Source organism: Oncorhynchus mykiss, chromosome 5 (assembly GCF_057628025.1).
Source record: "Oncorhynchus mykiss isolate SJ-2025 chromosome 5, ASM5762802v1, whole genome shotgun sequence".
NCBI classification, from domain to species: domain Eukaryota; kingdom Metazoa; phylum Chordata; class Actinopteri; order Salmoniformes; family Salmonidae; genus Oncorhynchus; species Oncorhynchus mykiss.
This window is the reverse complement of record NC_143026.1, coordinates 24,827,144-24,846,448: the sequence shown is the minus strand read 5'-3', so window position 1 is coordinate 24,846,448 and position 19,305 is coordinate 24,827,144. Positions and strand designations below refer to the sequence as shown.

At 40.7% G+C, this 19,305-nt stretch overlaps 1 protein-coding gene across 3 annotated transcripts; it reads right to left on the bottom strand.

Annotated features, from left to right (window-relative positions):
* Window positions 1-37: 37 nt before the first annotated feature.
* On the bottom strand, window positions 38-18,739 carry LOC110523479 (interleukin-31 receptor subunit alpha). Of its 3 annotated transcripts, none has more exons than XR_016495932.1 (16): window positions 18,498-18,726; window positions 11,742-11,795; window positions 11,183-11,239; window positions 10,949-11,066; window positions 10,639-10,790; window positions 8,837-8,982; window positions 8,392-8,533; window positions 8,155-8,240; window positions 6,808-7,012; window positions 6,383-6,567; window positions 6,096-6,227; window positions 2,783-2,944; window positions 1,448-1,591; window positions 1,241-1,334; window positions 1,032-1,113; window positions 38-921 (listed from the first exon to the last, which is right to left on the bottom strand). XR_016495932.1 is itself a non-coding variant. In XM_021602200.3 (16 exons), exons 1-16 carry the CDS (start codon window positions 18,664-18,666, stop codon window positions 337-339), a joined length of 2,508 nt encoding a protein of 835 aa, XP_021457875.3. In that variant the 5' UTR covers window positions 18,667-18,739; the 3' UTR covers window positions 38-336. The 3 variants fall into 3 exon arrangements, 2 of the variants coding, with proteins under 2 accessions (XP_021457875.3, XP_021457876.1); XM_021602200.3 differs by having other exon boundaries at window positions 6,388-6,567; window positions 18,498-18,739; XM_021602201.3 differs by lacking the exon at window positions 18,498-18,726 and adding an exon at window positions 17,575-17,734 and having other exon boundaries at window positions 6,388-6,567.
* Window positions 18,740-19,305: the final 566 nt, after the last annotated feature.

Here is a 19,305-nt window from a genome sequence, read left to right as displayed (position 1 = left end):
TCTATGTCAGTTTACATAAACTGAGAATAAAATGGTCTCTGATTCATGATTTTATTAAAAACCACAACAAAAAAACAATTGGGAAATTTCTGCTCCTCAAACAATCCCTTAATACACGTATTGATAGGATAACAGCTTTTTAAAGTTCCTGTATGTCATTGAAAGGTTTCTCATTCCAGAGTTATGACGATCCAATAATGTCCAGAACTATAAGTAGGCTAGTCAACAGGGTGACACTGATGGGAGCAGCTGGCTTTTTTACATAGATGAAAGGCCTGAGAATTGTTCCACAGCATCTGTGAGAAAGGCAGATTCTAGAATCTACAGTCAACATTCTCAAAGAACTGTGTAATACACCTCAGTTGGACTTGTGCTGCCTTGGGACAGGTGAAGGACAGTATCATGGAGGGACTGGTGTATGTAATCTGACTCTGGTCTGGTCAGGGGTGAGTCTGTGTACACTGACTGGCTTGACTGGCCATGGGGTTCCAATGTTATAGTGGCTGGAACACATTGTGTCATAGCCTGTTGGAAGAGTTCCATGGTCGTGTAATCACTCATAAAGGACAACTGTTGGCACTGGTGGGCCACCGCACTAATGGGGACAGGGTCTGTCTGTCTTGTGTCTGTGGTAGGTTTAATGGTGTCAGAAGTGGGATCTTGAGCGCTACTGTCTGTGGCTGTGTTTCTTCGGCACAAGCCCACGTTGATTTGAGGGTCTACTTTAGTGGGCTCGGTAGAGTCTGCGGTTGTCTTTGAAGGCCCTCGATTCTCCTCATGTTCTCTGAGGTGTAGACATGAGTCGGTGTTGCTATGAAGGTTGCTAACGGGAGACGTTTCTTCTCTACTGTCAACAATGTGCAGACTGGCGTCCCCCTCCTCTTCCTCTAACTTCTGTCTGTTGATGGGCTCCAGGAGTTCCTATGAGAATCAATCAATCTTTATTGTTCCAGAGGGAAAAATCTAACAGCAACATGGCATGATCTTAGACATAAATGCAATAAATCTGTCATGCGTCACAATTTTCTTACCAGCTCGCAGACCCCATCTATTTTCTGGATGGCATTGCTGTTACCAGGATTAGGGATACTTGGCCAAAGTAGTCTCTTTGCTCTGAAAGTATAACAAATGACCATGTAATATTTGAACGTTTCCATTACTTGAATTCCACTGGGCAACATTTAATAGAACAACACTAACATAAGAATACACCTTTGACTTAAAAACGTGACGACCGTACCTTTTTAACAACAAAGAGCCGAGATTAACCACAAGTAAGAGTAAAGTTGCTCCAATAACGACCCCTGCTATCATACCACCAATAGACAGGGATACTGGGGAGGGAAAGCAGGCAGCACAGGTCCTTTAAATTAATACAAAATGGCATTCCAAATGTGGGATATCAGAGATTACAATACAACCATTGATGAAAGATCAACACGCAAACCTGTTGACTTGGTTTCGAAGTATACAACTGAGCTTCTCACTCCCATTCCTGCAGCAGTGAAGGCAGACAGCTGGACTTGGTACACAGTATTGCTTTGTAGGTCCACCAACTCGTAGCTGGTTGAACCAGCATCCACAGTGATGTCTGTTACAGCGAAAACAATAGTCAAAGTCACTGAAGCATCAGAATAAATAGCAGTAAGACCACAATAATCATTTTAAGGAAGTTAAGGCTTGAGCCTTTTGGGAACTAGACATGGTAGTAAAAATATCTGATAGTGTGCAGGAAGTCTTAACTTCTAAGAATAACTACATACAGTGCATTTGAAAATATGTTAATAAATCCTCAGTCTACACACTACCCCATAATGACCATGTGAAAACAGGTTTTTAGACATTTTTGCAAATGTTTTAAAAATTAAAAACACCTAATTTACATAAGTATTCAGACCCTTTGCTAAGAGATTTGAAATTGAGCTCCGGTGCATCCTGTTTCCATTGATCATCCTTGAAATGTTTCTACAACTTGGAGTCCACCTGTGGTAAATTCAATTGATCGGACATGATTTGAAAAGGGATACAACTCTCTATATAAAGGTCCCACAGTTGACAGTGCATGTCAGAGCAAAAACCAAGTCATGAGGTTGAAGGAATTGTCTAGAGCTCCAAGACAGCATTGTGTCGGTACAGCTCTGGGGAAGGGCACCAAAAAATGTCTGCAGCATTGAAGGTCCACAAGAACACCGTAGCCTCCATCATTCTTAAATGGAAGAAGTTTGGAACCACCAAGACTCTTCCTAGAGCTGGCCATGCAGCCAAACTGAGCAATCAGGGGAGAAGGGCCTTGGTTAGGGAGGTGACCAAGAACCTGATGGTCACCCTGACAGAGCTCCAGAGTTTCTCTGTGGAGACGGGAGAACCTTCCAGAAGGACAACCATCTATGCAGCACTCCACCAATCAGGACTTTATGGTAGAGTGACCAGACGGAAGCCATTTTTCAGTAAAATACACGACAGCCCACTTGGAGTTTGCCAAAAGGCACCTAAAGGACTCTCAAGACCATGAGAAACAAGATTCTCTGTTTTTGCTTCGTCATTTTGGGGTATTGTGTGTGGATTTAATCAATTATTTTATTTAATCCATTTTAGAAATAAGACCGTAACGTAACAAAATGTGGAAAAAGTGAAGGTGTCTGAATACTTTCCGAATGCGGATATTAGCCAACTATAAAACAGTCTACACACTGTACTTTACTTTGCTTTAATTCTGTGAATACTCACTCACTGCAAGTCTCAATTGCCACCTTTTTGTGAACATCAAATTAATCAATCTTACTTTTTTCAACGTCTATCCTGTCATCCGGGCTCTTTGTGTAGTGGAGGATGTAGCCCAGCAGGAAACCTCTGGTGTCCTTCTCAGGGACTGATGTCCACTCCAGCACCATGGAGCTCTGGGTAACATTACTGCTGCTGATGTTCCCTGGGGCACTAATTGGGGCTGAGAGGAAAATACACTGAATATAATCACAATGCATTTCTGAATAATTGGTGTGTGGGTGGTTGGTTGATTGGGACATGCAGGTACTCACGGTGTCATGTACTCTATGCTCACTGTAACAAGCTAGTAAGTACATGAAATAGTTCCCTGTGTCTTTGCTTATGATATGTGTTTGTGTGATGATCAGATGTTGATTTGATGTCCCTAAATCTGAGGGTGGTGGTTTAAACCTAAACTCGCCACCCTAGGATTTACTTGGGACATATAGTTAAATGCACTAAAGAGGAACAATGGGTACATATTGAAGATGTGCATGCTCACCACCAGAATCTTTTCATGTGTCTGTTTTCAAAAGATGGAGCTAAGAACATTATCTTCGTAGTTAAGAACACTATAACTCCATGGGAAAAAATGTCACGGATTCTACAAAAAACAATATTACTTCCTAAAAAAAAAAAACCTATGGAACAACCCTTGGATAGCTTTTCAGAATTCACAGATAAGGTGGAAAAACTAAAGGCATAGAAACCGTAAATGACGTTGTAATAGGAACCGTCACCCCAGTCTGAGGTCCTGAGTGCTCTGGAGCAGGTTTTCATCAAGGATCTCTCTGTACTTTGCTCTGTTCATCTTTGCCTCAATCCTGACTAGTGTCCCAGTCCCTGCCGTCCCCACAGCATGATGCTGCCACCACCATGCTTCACCGTAGGGATGGTGCCATGTTTCCTACATATATAATGCTTTGCATTCAGGCCAAATAGTCCAATCTTGGTTTCATCAGACCAGAGAATCTTGTTTCTCATGGTCTTTGGGTCCCTTTTGGCGAACTCCAAGTGGGCTGTGATGTGCTTTCTACTGAGGAGTAGCTTCTGTCTGGCCACTCTACCATAAAGGCCTGATTGGTGGAGTGCTGCAGAGATAGTTGTCCTTCTGGAGGGTATCCCATCTCCACAGAAGAACTCTAGAGCTCTTTCAGAGTGACCATCAGGTTCTTGGTCACCTCCTTGACCAAGGCCCCTTCTCCCCTGATTGTTCAGTTTGGCCAGGCGGCCAGCTCTAGGAAGAGTCTTGGTGATTCCAAACTTCTTCCATTTAAGAATGACGGAGGCCACTGTCTTCTTGGGGACATTCAATGGTTTAAAAAATGTGTTCCACATTTTCCACACCTTCCACAGAGCTGTGCCTCGACACAATCCTGTCTCAGAGCTCTATAGGCAATTCCGTTGACCTCATGGCTTGGTTTATGCTCTGACATGCACTGTCAACTGTGGGACCTTATATAGACAGGCATGTGCCTTTCCAAATCATGTCCAATCAATTGAATTTACCACTGGTGAACTACACTCAAGTTGCAGAAACATCTCAAGGATGATCAATGGAAACAAGATCCACCTGAGCTCAATTATGAATTTCATAGCAAAGGGCCTAAATACTTACAGTACCAGTCAACATTTTGGACACACCTACTCATTCAAGAGTTTTTATTTATTTGTACTATTTTCTACGTTGTTGAATAATAGTGTAGATGTCAAAACTTTGAATTAGCACATGGAATCATTTAGTTACCAAAAAAGTATTAAAATGAAAATAGATGAGATTCTTCAAAGTAGCCACCCTTACTCTTGGAATTCTCTCAACCTGCTTCATTAGGTAGTCACCTGGAATGCATTTCAATTAACAGGTGTGCTTTGTTAAAAGTTAGTTTGTGGAATTTCTTTCCTTAATGAGTTTGAGCCAATTAGTTGTGTTGTGACAAGGTAGGTGTGGTGTACCGAAAATAGGGCAATTTGGTAAAAGACCAAGTCCCTATTATGACAAGAACAGCTCAAATAAGCAAAGAGAAACAACAGTCCATCATTACTTTAAGGACCGCCACATGAAAGGAAGACCCAGAGTTACCTCTGCTGCAGAGGATAAATTCATTAGAGTTAAATGCTCCTCAGATTGCAGCCCAAATAAATGATTCACAAAGGTCAAGTAACATACATCTCAACATCAACTATTCAGAGTAGACTGCGTGAATCAGGCCTTCATGGGCGATTTGCTGCAAAGAAACCACTACTAATGGACACCAAAAATAAGAAGAGACTTGCTTCGACTAAGAAACACGAGCAATGGACATTAGACCAGTGGAAATCTATCTTTTGGTCCGATGAGTTAAAATTTGAGATTTTTGGTTCCAACCCCCGTGTCTTTGTGAGACACAGAATAGGTGAACGGATGACCTCCGCATGTGTAATTCCCACCCTGATGCATGGAGGAGGAGGTGTGGGGGTGCTTTGCTGGTGACACTGTCAGTGATTTATTTACAATTCAAGGAAACTTAACCAGCATGGCTACCACAGAATTCTGCAGCGATACGTCATCCCATCTGGTTTGCGCTTAGTGTGCCTAGCATTTTTCAACAGGACTAATCAAATTTTATTTGTCACATCACATGCACCAAATACATATGTAGACCTTACCGTGTGTAGACCTTACTTACAAGCCCTTAACCAGCAGTTAAGGGCTTAATGACTCAAAACACACATCCCAGGTTGTGTAAGGGCTATTTTACCAAGGAGGAGAGTGATGGAGTGCTGCATCAGATGACCTGACTTCCATAATCACCCGATCTCAACCCAATTGAGATGGTTTGGGATGAGTTAGCCCGCAGATTGAAGGAAAAGCAGCCCACATGTGCTCAGCATATGTGGGAACTCCTTCAAGACTGTTGGAAAAGCATTCCAGGTGAAGCTGGTTGAGAGAATGCCAAGAGTGTGCAAAGCTGTCATCAAGGCAAAGGGTGACTACTTTGAAGAATCTCAAATAACATTTTGATTTAACACTTTTAGTTACTACATAATTCCATGTGTTATTTCATAGTTTTGATGTCTTCACTATTATTCTACAATGTAGAAAATAGTAAAAATAAATAAATAACCCTTGAATGAGTAGATGTGTCCAAACGTTTGACTGGTATTGTATGCAAATAAGGTATTTCTGTTTTTGAAATGTTTTATACATTTGCAAAAAAATCTAAAAACCTGTTTTTTGCTTTGTCATTGTGGCTGTAACCTAAGGCTGTAACCTAACAAAATGTGAAAAAAATCAAGGGGTCTGAATACTTCCTGAAGGCACTGTACATTTAAAATATGTATTTCAGACTCACATCCTTCAGTGAAGTAGGACTGGATGCTCCCGTAGGTGCTCTCGCTGTTGTTGATGAACTTCAGGTTGCAGGGCTCTTTGTCTGGCCTCGTGTGCAGAGTGAAGGTATACCTCTTATACAGCTCTAATGGCTCTTTAGTTCATACAACAACAAGAGTGGTTTTAAATGGGGAAACGTCTTTTCATCAAGGCAAACTGAAAGTACTGGTCATGATAATATGATGTATCAATCCAAATATGTGAATCCTCTGTTGTTCTCATGTTAACACAGGAGAGTGATGTATGTACCTTACCGCGCAATGGTATGACTTCATAATTGTTCTCATCCTCATAGAAGGACTTGTGAGCAGCTTTGATTCCTCTCGTCCACCACTCCACTGAGAAGCAGGAGTAGGTTTTGATCAGGTCATCCACCCAGGAGACAGTAAAGGACGTGTTGCCATTGAATGTCAGATTCAGCTTCCCATATAAGTCTGTAGAGAGAAACCAAACAACACTTCATAGTCCTTTCTCCTGCATCTGAGAGATCTCAGACATCCACTTCAAGAGACTGATACCATGCTGTTACACAGGAGAGCAACTAGTAATGCATTTCTAATGCAACAACATAACTTACTCATAATACTGCTCAAGCAAAATAGTGAATACATTCTGACGGCCATAGTCTGATTCCTATATTGGAGGATAACATAAGAGTTGATAGGTGTTTCTACCTTTGTCGTCCAGTGGCCATATAGTGCTCTGTGCTGCAGGTGAGGTCCCAGCCCCGTTGAAAGCTGTGATTTTGAGGTGGTAGGCTGAGTGAGACAGGGTCACTATGAGTAGGTGCCTGCTGGTGTTGAAGGTCTCAATAGGGTCCTCTCCTGAGGCTTTCCCCACGGAAACACTGTAGCCCTCCGCTAACTCACTGGCTGCAAACTACAGGACAATGGTAGGATCAAGCTTTATACAATACGTATTACAGCAACACCAGGATGGGCCTCAATTCGTCGGGGCATGAACTCTACAAGGTGTCGAAAGTGTGCCACAGAGATGCTGGCCCATGTTGACTCCAATGCTTCCCACAGTTGTCAAGTTTGCTGGAAGTCCTTTGGGAGGTGGACCATTTTTGATACACACAGGAAACGTATATAGGTGCGCCTGACACCACTACCATACCCTGTTTGAAAGGCACTTCTATTTTTGTCTTGCCCATTCATCTTCCGAATGGCACACATACTGTACACAATCCATGTCTCAATTGTCTCAAGGCTTAAAAATCCTTATTTAACCTGTCCCCTTCATCTACACTGATTTGAAGTGGACTTAACAAGTGACATCAATAAGGGATCATAGCTTTCATCTGGATTCACCTGGTCAGGCTGTCATGGAAAGAGTGGGTGTTCTTTTTCATTTTTATACCCCTTTTTCTCCCTCATTTTGTGGTATCCAATTGGTAGTTACAGTCTTGTCTCATCGCTGCAAAACCCATATGGACTCGGGAGAGACGAAGGTCGCGAGCCGTGCATCCTCCGAAACACGACCCAGCCAAGCCACACTGCTTCTTGACACAATGCCCGCTTAACCTGGAAGCCAGTCACATCAATGTGTCGGAGGAAATGCCGTACACCTGGCAACCGTGTCAACGGGCATGCGCCCAGCCCACCACAGGGTTCACTAAAGCGCGATGGGACAAGGACATCCCAGCCTGCCAAACCCTCCCCCAACCCGGACGACTCTGGGCCAATTGTGCCCCGCCTCATGGGCCTCCTGGTCACGGCCGGCTGCGGCAGAGCCTGGACTCAAACCAGGATCTGTAGTGGCACAGCTAGCACTGCCTTAGACCACTGCACCACTCGGGAGGCCCAGAACGGGTGTTCTTAATGTTTTGTATGCTCAGTTTATAGTGTAGTGCGATAAACTATTCACTTTGATAAATGTATACCTACATCAGTTTACTCAAATGTACTATTTTCACATTCTATTAACATTTTTCACATTGTCACAAACTTACTGTTTTCACATTTGTATTTGAAATGTTCATATTGTAAGGTTAAGTTACTCATGGGGAAATTAATTACCTTCCATTTTATGATCACTAATCTCCTCCCTTTGGTTTGTGGACGACTATCTTTTACCATCTCAATGACAGGCGTGTCAGTAAGTTCTTAGAAAACAGAAGAAAATAAATGGACACATATTTAGCTTATTTCATGTTATAAATCAGTAGAGTGGACAATTGATTAAGCCTATTTTGGTAAGACCATTGAACAGATTTCTGGATCCCAGATTATGTTTTAGGTAAAAGGTCAACTCACCGGGTGGGACTGTGAAAACCTCGCTCCAAGGGCACTGGGTACATTCGTTGTTGGCCACACACTCTATCTGCACCTCATAGGACAGTGAGGAGTTAAGATTACCCACAGTGCACCTATTTCTATCCTTGGATTGCACTGGTGGCTATAGAGAACATAAATGAGAGGTTAGGTCTGTATAACTTATTTCTCTAACGATTCTGCATTGGTCTTTTCCAGTCTTGGACTACTAGGGCTGGTTTTCCTGACACAGATTAAGCCTAACCTTAGACTAAAAAGTACTTTCAATGGATCTTCTCCATTGACTAACCTTAATCTGTGTCCGGAACTAGTGTCCGGGAAACCGGCCCCAAGAGTTTCACTATTTATGCCAGCTTGTTTCAATTCTATAATCTAGCTCTATATGAGCTGTAGGCAGTACATTTCATATCTGACTTTTGAATCCCACCTCTTTCCATTGCGGGCTGTTCAGCTCCTTGTATCTCACAGAGTAAAGAGGGATATATTTGGTCTCCTCCTTCCTCCAGGAGGCCTGGATATCCAGCTGTCTTGAATGTCGATTCAAGTGTACATTAGATGGGGGGCCGCATCGAACTGCAATTTTTAAGATAGGCTATGTGATTAATTATCATTGTAATACCGTTATACTAAACTCAGCAAAAAAAGAAACGTCCCTTTTTCAGGACCCTGTCTTTCAAAGATAATTTGTAAAAATCCAAATAACTTCACAGATCTTCGTGGTAAAAGGTTTTAACACTGCTTCCCATGCTTGTTCAATTAACCATAAACAATTAATAAACATGCACCTGTGGAATGGTCGTTAAGACACTAACAGCTTACAGACGGTAGGCAATTAAGGTCACAGTTACTAAAACGTAGGACACTAAAGAGGCCTTTATACTGACTCTGAAAAACACCAAAAGAAAGATGCCCAGGGTCCCTGCTCTTCTGCGTGAACGTGCCCTAGGCATGCTGCAAGGAGGAATGAGGACTGCAGATGTGGCCAGGGCAATAAATTGCAATGTCCGTACTGTGAGACACCTAAGACAGCGCTACAGGGAGACAGGAATGACGGCTGATTGTCCTCGCAGTGGCAGACCACGTGTAACACCACCTGCACAGGATCAGTACATCCGAACATCACACCTGTGGGACAGGTACAGGATGGCATCAACAACTGCCCGAGTTACACCAGGAATATACAATTCCTCCATCAGTGCTCAGACTGTCCGCAATAGACTGAGAGGCTGGACTGAGGGCTTGTAGGCAGGTCCTCACCAGACATCACCAGCAACAACGTTGCCTATGGGCACAAACCCACCATCGCTGGACTAGACAGGATTGGAAAAAGTGCTCTGCACTGACGAGTCGTGGTTTTGTCTCACCAGGGGTGATGGTCGGATTTGCATTTACCGTCTAAGGAATGAGCATTACACCGAGGACTGTACTCTGAAGAGAGACCGATTTGGAGGTGGAGGGTCCGTCATGGTCTGGGGTGGTGTGTCACAGCATCATTGGACTGAGCTTGCCATTGCAGGCAATCTCAGCGCTATGCGTTACAGGGAAGACATCCTTCTCCCTCATGTGGTACCATTCCTACAGGCTCATCCTGACATGACCCTCCAGCATGACAATGCCACCAGCCATACTGCTCGTTCTGTGCTTGATTTCCTGCAAGACAGGAATGTCAGTGTTCTGTCATGGCCAGCGAGGAGCCCGGATCTCAATTCCATTGAGCACATCTGGGACGTGTTGGATCGGAGGGTGAGGGCTAGGGTCATTTCCCCCAGAAATGTCCGGGAACTTGCAGGTGCCTTGGAGGAAGAGTGGGATAACATCTCACAGCAAGAACTGTCAAATCTGGTGCAGTCCATGAGGAGGAGATGCACTGCAGTACTAAATGCAGCTGGTGGCCACACCAGATACTGACTGTTACTTTTGATTTTGACCACCCCTTTGTTCAGGGACACATTATTCCATTTCTGTTAGTCACATGTCTGTGGACCTTGTTCAATTTATGTCTCAGTTGTTGAATCTTGTTTTGTTCATACAAATATTTACACAAGTTAAGTTTGCTGAAAATAAACGCAGTTGACAGTGAGTGTTTAGATGTTTAGATGTTGTATGTAACAATATAGAGGAAGGACTGGTCATATCACATATTCTGGTTGCTGTAAACCCATAGGCTGCACTACTATCACATAATGGAAGGGAAGTGATGCATGCTGGAGGTAATTAATATAAACGTACCCAATTGTTGAGGTGAACCTCTGAAAACAGTCTTTGTGCAGCTCTTCAAATCACTCTTGTCAAATACATGAGCTGTCATGTTAAACTTTTTGGACAGACGAATAGTCTGAGACGTCTCCGATATGTTTGCATGCATTCTGCTACGTGTTTTCCTGTGAAGAATATCAAATTGAATAATATTTAGTAGTTAATTAATTTGCTTTAAAAAAAAATCTCTCCTCTTCAGTCTACAGAGCACCCTAAATGCAAACAATCAAATTATATAACCTCAGAGATACATTAAATTAGCCTTGTGTTCTACACTACTTACTGTTCTATACAGAGTGTGTATCTTTGTGTTTGGTGTTTTATAGGTGTCCACACACATTTCCAGCCGATCCTACTTAAGCTCAGATGTTTACCAAAACAATCTAATTCACTGACTCCCTCTGAAAGGAAAGGTTCAAAAGAGCAAATCGATTATATTTCATTATAATAACATTTCATCAACTTCATCAACTGCAACTGAACCACAACTTGGTTTTTGGAATAGTTGTGCCATTACCTTGGGATGTGACACAGTGTCCATAACATGAAGAGATGTTCTTGCACTTACAGGTCACTGAAATGTACACTATTGTCAATACATCATGTATCCTAACATAATAAACATTTCATGATGTTACAACGGATATACTTTGTAAAATAAATCTCACATACTGAATGTGAAAATGTAAATGACAAACTTTTAAATGGTTTATGATGTTGTGCAGAGTGATGCTATAACTACGTGGCACAGAAGGAAATGGTCTAATTGTTACAGCAATACCATATAAATTGTGTAGTGCTGTTACTGTAGCCATATCCTCTGGGTGCCAACTCTGATGCCTAAAATAAGATCAGCTTTGTTGCATAACACATGCAAGGGGGTGATGGGTCAATTAAAACACGTCTTACTTTTGCCGCCATCAAAAAAGACCACTGGACATACAGTATATATTAAATGTAATATCAGATGTTTTCCTATTACCAAACCCTAATTGGTTGAGAACTTTTGTAGGAAGCGTGCACTGCAATTCTGTTGTTTTAAACTGTTTTGTCTGGAAAGGATAGTTGAAACGTACCTGGAGAAACTTGGAGAAGGGAAGAGAGTGGGATAACATATCCAAAGAGAACACCTAAACAAAGAGAGACAGCACCAGGGCTCAACATTAATGCTTGTCCCCGGGACAGGTAAAAAAAGAATGTTGGACAAGAAGAATATAAATGTAAGTTGTCTGAATGGACAAGTTAAATAAAGCACACAAAAAAGTGCACTCTTCTCCCAGTCTCTGCACTTCGTAGTTGAATGTTGGTGAGGTGTAGCCTACAATGCTCCAAGGGTTAGTGCTGTCCAGGATCCTTGGGACATCCCTACCCCAAACCCTACCGCTACTCCATTCCCTAACCCAGTGGCGTACAAACCATAATTTTTTGGGTTGGGGAACAGACAGTATTTTGCATTTTTAAGGATAATTTCTTGCAATTCTACACATATTGCCACGGGGCAGAGAGAAACATTCGCAATTTTCTAGCTAATCTCATGCTATTCTACACATTTTGCCATGCAGCTAATCTCATGCTATTCTACACATTTTGCCATGCAGCTGAGAATTTAAAAAAAGATTTACAGCTAATTTCTTGTAATTGTAAAAAAGCAAATCAATAGAGTAGCTTTTGGAGCTGACTGCCCGGGGACTAGGAGCACATAGTGTATGGAATGCTACAATGATAAGGCCTATACGTTTGATTGTTTTTTGGGGGTGGGGAGGCCTCCTGGAGGTAGGTCCTCCTGGGCCCCAGCTGTGCTAGTCCAGCCCTGCTTATTTCAATTTATTTTCTTTACTGATAGCCTATTGGAGGAGAGATTTTGCTTGCTGAATGTCAAATAGGCTACATACGTGGAAAGGAGGAGACCATATTTTCCTAAAGTAGGCATATCTTGACAAATTACAACATGTGTACCTTTCTGGACATTCTAAATTGTCAAGAATAGACCCAAACTGTTCCAAATAGTTGCATGATCAAGTCTAGGGTGTTTGCTGTAATTTCGACATGAAACAAAACAGGACGTTTGAGTGGTTATTCAAATTAATCTACATCACTGCAGAATACAGAAAATAATTGTGAACTCATTTGAGAACAAAAATACATTCCTCATTGCACTGTTATTGAAATGTTCTTGTCTAAAAATGTAGGCCTAGCCCCAATCAATAGTGGAGCTTTGTGTACCTGGGTACCACAGAGCGCATCCTGGAGGAACACACAGATCTGCTATTTTGTTCTTGCATTTGGACAGGTAAATATTTAGCCTACAGCCCTAATATTTAGCTAATGAATGGCCTAATATCTAGCTAATATTTACTTTATCTCTCCCAGCTGTTCACATGCAAAATAGGCAATTGGCTACGTAAGCCTCTCCTCAATAGGCCATTCCTCTTCTTGCGAAATACCAGGAATAGCTAAAGAACATTTCAGTTTATGTGACAAAACAAGCAATATACAATGAGTGTACAAAACATTAGGAACACTTTCCTAATATTGAGTTTGACCCCCTTTTGCCCTCAATTTGTCTGGGCATGGACTCTACAAGGTGTCGAAAGCATTCCACAGGGATGCTGGCCAATGTTCAAAGCGTAAAAATCCTTCTTTAACCTGTCTCCTGCCCTTCATCTACACTGATTGAAGTGTATTTGCCAAGTGCCATCAATAAGGGATCATAACTTTCACCTGGATTTACCTGGTCAATCTATGTCAGTAGTTCTCAACCCCAGTCCTCCAGTACCTCCAACAGAACACGTTTTTGTTGTAGTCCTGGACAAACATTCCTCATTAACTCATTGAGGGCCTGATGATTAGTTGACAAGTTGAATCAGCTTGTCCGGGGCTACAAAACAAATCTGTACTGTTGGGGGTACTCTAGGACCGGAGTTGGGAACCACTGGTCTATGTCATGGAAAGTGTTCCTAATGTTTTATACACTGTGTATAGTAGAGAATCATTGCATCATAATCGCTGTGAAATATATTTTAAATAACCAAAAATATTCTATTTTCAGCTGTTTGAATCTGGTGTACAAAACCGAAAGTAAGACAAAAGACTAAACTTAAGAATGGGAAGCATAGAAATAGCACATATCATAACAGATCTACCACTTATTCAACTTGCTATAACTCACATACTGTAATCTATGTAAATTTGGTTGGGTCGTCCAAAAAGTTACATATTGCAGCTTTAACTGTCGGGGAAAGTTGAGGAAAGAAAATGTGTTGGTGGGATAATTTTTGTCCAGTTATGATAACATTGTTGCACTGCAAATGGGCCTAGTTGCAGAGCACAGACAGAAATGAGCACAGTGAAAAAGAAGACACAAAGGAATCGACAACCATTAGAAAAACGAAAATAATTTGCAAACCTCTTGAGCAATGAGTATACGATGTGCAGGCTAAACTGCATTTGTTGTTGAATTACGACATTTAAATAGTTCCTATATTATGTTGCATTAGGCCTACATGTACATTGAAGTATTATTTGCAGCTGTCACAATGAATACACCCTTGTGTTACCACCCAGGTAGCCTAGTGGTTAGAGCGTTGGGCTAGTAACAGAGGTTGCTGGATCGAATCCCCGAGCTGACAAGGTACAAATCTGTCCTTCTGCCCCTGAGCAAGGCAGTTAACCACATGCCGAAGACATGAGTGTTGATTAAGGCAGCCCCTCTTTGATTCAGAGGGGTTGGGTTAAATGCGGAGGACACATTTCAGTTGAGTACATTCAGTTGGACAACTGACTAGGTATCCCCCTTTCCCTATTAATAGGCAGGATGCAGTACATTTCAGTCACTTGGCAGAGGCTATTATCCAGAGTGCCTTACAGTAGTACGTTTGCATACTGGTCTCCCGTGGGAATCTAACCCACAACCTTGGCGTTGCAAACACCATGCGTTACCAACTGAAACCACACGGGACCGTTGATCAGGTGATTGACAGGTGTTGGATTGTAGGGTGATAAATTATCAACTGTACTCTAGTGTAGATGCTCACCAACACTTTATAGTAATGTGGCGGCAGGTAGCCTAGTGGTTAGAGCGTTGGACTAATAACCGAAAGGTTGCAAGATTGAATCCCCGAGCTGACATGGTAACAATCTGTCCTTTCTCCCTGAACAAGGCAATTAACCCATTGTTCCTAGGATGTCATTGAAAATAAGAATCTGTTCTTAACTGCCTTGCCTAGTTAAATAAAATGTAGCCTACAGTTTATCGTTATTGGTGTTAGCTTGGATGGGTGCTGTGGATCTCCACTATCATCTGGGCTTGATCATGTGCCAAGTCTGTAATACACCCGTGTCACCTGGCGACTGGTTCAGACATAAAACATTCTCCATTCAGGCTGCAAAGGTTTCAATTTTGCCCTTAACTAAATTTAATGCTGAGAAGCCGGAAAGGAATAAGTCCTGGATGTTGTGTATTGCATTAAGCCAATCAGGTTGCAGCCGTCTGTTGTTTACTCCTGGCTGAACGCAGGGTGCAACACAAAGTAGGGCCACTCTAGATAGTGAGGTGGTTACCAGCTAGCATAATTCTCTGGTTTGTAAAGTTTGAAAAAGATGCTAGAATCCAACCTGATTCTCCACATCGTCTGCTAAAATATGCTACCCAATGTCATGCTTGATGAGTGTAGACATTTATAAGTGAAAGTGAATCATTAATGTTATAAAACACAAAGTTGAAATAAACTAGGATGGTGAACACCAAGTCTGTGTGCATGACCGGAGAGGCAATGGCATGACCACTGCTTGATAGATTGTTTACTGAGTTGCTACAGATTGTTAACGCAACGGCAGTGACTGGGCCATTGCTACAGCAGTAGCCTGTGTACCAGTTTCTTTAGCTAACCCACTCCCTGTACTCCATGTCATGTATTTGTGCCAAAGACACACTGGCCTTTCTGCCATCTACAAATATGAACATTCTATCATTAATGAGCTCAGGGAGAACAGAGGATTTGATCCAATCACACTCATAGCTATCCCCCAATCACAACGATTATGCAAATATTAGCATCCGTTTTTTGTTTGTCTAGACAAAACCAGTCTGTCAAAAGTTGGTAGCGCACCATTAAATTCTATAACTAAATAATACATATTGCAATTCCAACCATAAAACGTCTTAACAACGTGCCTAGCTAGCAGCTAAATGTTTGTTTTTAACTTTGTTATATATTCTAAGTCTATTTTTGAGGATCCATATGTTGTCATGGAAAATATTTGTTATTTCCAACAACCAATGAGCTCCACCGTAAATCCAGCTTGACTTTAAAATTGCTGAAAGGCCAGTCTCTTCAGCAATGACAAGGAGTGGAATTCTAAATGTATGAAATGTTCCACGGGTGTAAAGTGCTTCAGTAAAATTACTTTAAAGTACTAATTAAGTCGTTTTTGGGGTAACTGTACTTTACTTGACAATTTTTTTAACAACTTTTTTTTAACGACTTTTACTTCAATACATTCCTAAATAAAATTACTCCATACATTTTCCCCGACACCCAAAATTACTATTTCATTTTGAATTCTTAGGAGGACAGTTAAATGGTACAATTCACACACTTCTCTAGAGAACATCCCTGGTCATCCCTACTGCCTCTGATCTGGCGGACTCACTAAACACACATGTTTCGTTTGTAAATGATGTCTGAGTGTTGGAGTATGCCACTGGCTATCCGTAAAAAAAATTGGTGACCTCTGGTTTGCTTAATATAAGGAATTAATTTTGATACTTTAGTATATTTACGCAATGATATTTACTTTTGATACTTAAGTATATCCAAAACCAAATACTTTTAGACTTTTACTCAAGTAGTATTTTACTGGGTGTCTTTCATTTTTAGTTGAGTCATTTCCTATTAAGGTATCTTTACTTTTACTCAAGTATGACAATTGGGTACTTTTTCCACCACTGAAATGTTCAAGTGATTATCTCTAACGACCAACAAGAATTTATGTTTGAAATGTGTGCCTTTTTTTATGCAATGTGTATTTCAAAAAATATTGTCAAGTCATGAATTGTATTTGTCTAAACATCTGACTGTTGCCATGGTTACTCCATGATATCAGTCTGAAAGAAGTCACTGTAAAAAAGACGCAATAGTCTCCAAAAGCCAGAATGTTGAATAAAATTATATTTAAAAGTACTTTACCAGTTGTCCATGCTGTTGGTCCTTTTGGAAGTGGAGAGAAAATGTCCACAGGAAAGTATTATTAGCCCGACTTTTTGGGGTACCGATAAGTCTTTGTCACGTGCGAATTGAGTAAAAATAAAAACCGGAAATACAAAAGAATATACAGACCAGCATACTGAAGGTCGAGTTAAAAAACGCTTCCCTGTAGATATTTTTTTATCTGATGACCTCCAACATAGGGTCAAAATCGGTGCGTACAGGTAAAGTAAGGTGAAATTAAGTTTGTTCAACATTCTGACAGTTCAAATTACCTAGCTAAAACTACAACAACCTCATTGGCATACAGTAAATTGGAGGATGGGATACACCATACGATAGATTGGTGTCGGAGACTGTTCAGGAATGCTGAGCTACATGTTAGAAACAAGTGTGTAGAACTTTATGAATTATTGAAAGATTATATTAAACCTAAAACAAACAACCAAAAAAGCAATATGATATGATGCAAAACAACTTGACTGTATCTCAGAAACGAGAAAGTTATGTATTTTAAGCTAAAGAAAGTAAAGAGAGTGGAATGTTAGCTAAAGAGGCTGGCACTCAGACTATTACAGCACCACATTTACATGACAAAAAAAGATTACCCCAAATTCCATGATCGTCACAGCCCTACTGAAACATGAATATGTTAGTCTTACAATGTTATAGATACACATGTCTTTGTAAGGTAGCTAGCTACCTTGCTTTGAAGTAGCCCACTTGAGCCATTTGATCCCTGAATTCATTGAATGAGCTAAAGTTATACCCAGTAGCTCTCCAGATGGAGGTTTGTGTTTATGTGTTTAAACAGTTGCCTACCAGTGCAGTTATTTAACTTTGTGGAGGCACAATGGCAGGAGATTGTACATTGGATCAGCAGCCTTCCAGAGTCAATACCACATAATGCTTCATTTTTCAAAGACACCGCCAATTATTTATCAGGGAAATGGGGTTAAAAGTCATGGAAAAGTCATGAATTACATCTGTCAAAATGTGTTTGAACACTGAGAAAACCAACTATCTTGTAAAAATGTGTCAGGTAAAAAGCTTTTTTATGTCTTAAAGAGGCGGTGTTGTATTTTGAGACAGGCTTGAAGATACAAAGTTGCCAATATGTATAGAGGCCTGCATTTTTGTCTGAGGCTCTGAATGGTAATAATAATGATAATAATTCATTTTATTTTTGTAAAGTGGTACATACAACAACATTTTCAGTCACCTTTTTTGGCCCATGGTATTACAGACTTTGAAAAAATATATCAATTTACAAGATACTAGAGCTTTCGGAAAAGTAAAAAAACAATTATTCTTAACTTTAGAAAAAGTTAATGTCAAGCCCTGCCAACAGTTAGCCAAAACACACAATCGAAGATCATCATCATTCCTGGAACAAGTGACTACTTAAAATGTTATACAGTATGCTCAGTATAGTATAGTATGAGAAAACAGTTCAAATTTCCTAGCTAAAACTACAACAACCTCATTGGCATACAGTAAATTGGAGACTGGACGATGGGATACACCATACGATAGATGTATTCTTCAGAATGATTGGTGTTTGAGATTTTTTAAATTTGTAATCTGTAACATTTTCAAACATAAAATAGTGAGAAAAGTACTTACCAAAGATTAAATAGGGCAGAGGTTTATGGAGACAATGCATTGTTGCCACAGCATCCAATTCATAGTTATGTTTTATCCCTCGCCTGGTTTGCTGTCTGACAGCCACAAAAATCTGTGGGAGTTTTAAAGTGACTTCATGAAAAAACAATGTGGAACAGTAGCTTACCATTTTTCATGTGCGTTCACCACCCACACACACACACACACACACACACAGCGAGAGAGAGAGAGAGAGAGAGAGAGAGAATGTCTATTATCACTAACACGACTATGGCTCTACAGAAGAACAGTTTCACTTCTTGAAATTCACAATATAATATTTTCACAATATTTTTATGGATTTCGTTTTTCTTCTTCGTTTTTTCCAGTGACTGAAATTAAATATATTAAGATTGGGTTATTTTTTTATATAAAAAAATATATTTTTCCAGATAGATGAAGGAATTAAGAAATATCAACAATAAGTCCTTTAAATTACTGTACATTCATAAATACATCTAGAAATAAATCAACCGACCAATAAAAGACAGGTTCATTATAGGTTCATATCTTGAATCATATTTATCCTCTTTCAATCTATCCTTGTATTGTATTGTATATGTGCATTGCATTTTCTGCCGTTCCCACATTCTCAAAATAGTCTTAGTCTTAGCTTAATACAGTATGGTGAACCTGTTATGCTGTTATGTTATGCTTAAGTGTTTTCAATACACAGCAACTAACTGGATGAATTGACTACTCTGCTGTATTCAGAACAAATTATGGGTAGGAACTGGGTGTGACTCAGAGCAAGACAAAGAAATGCATA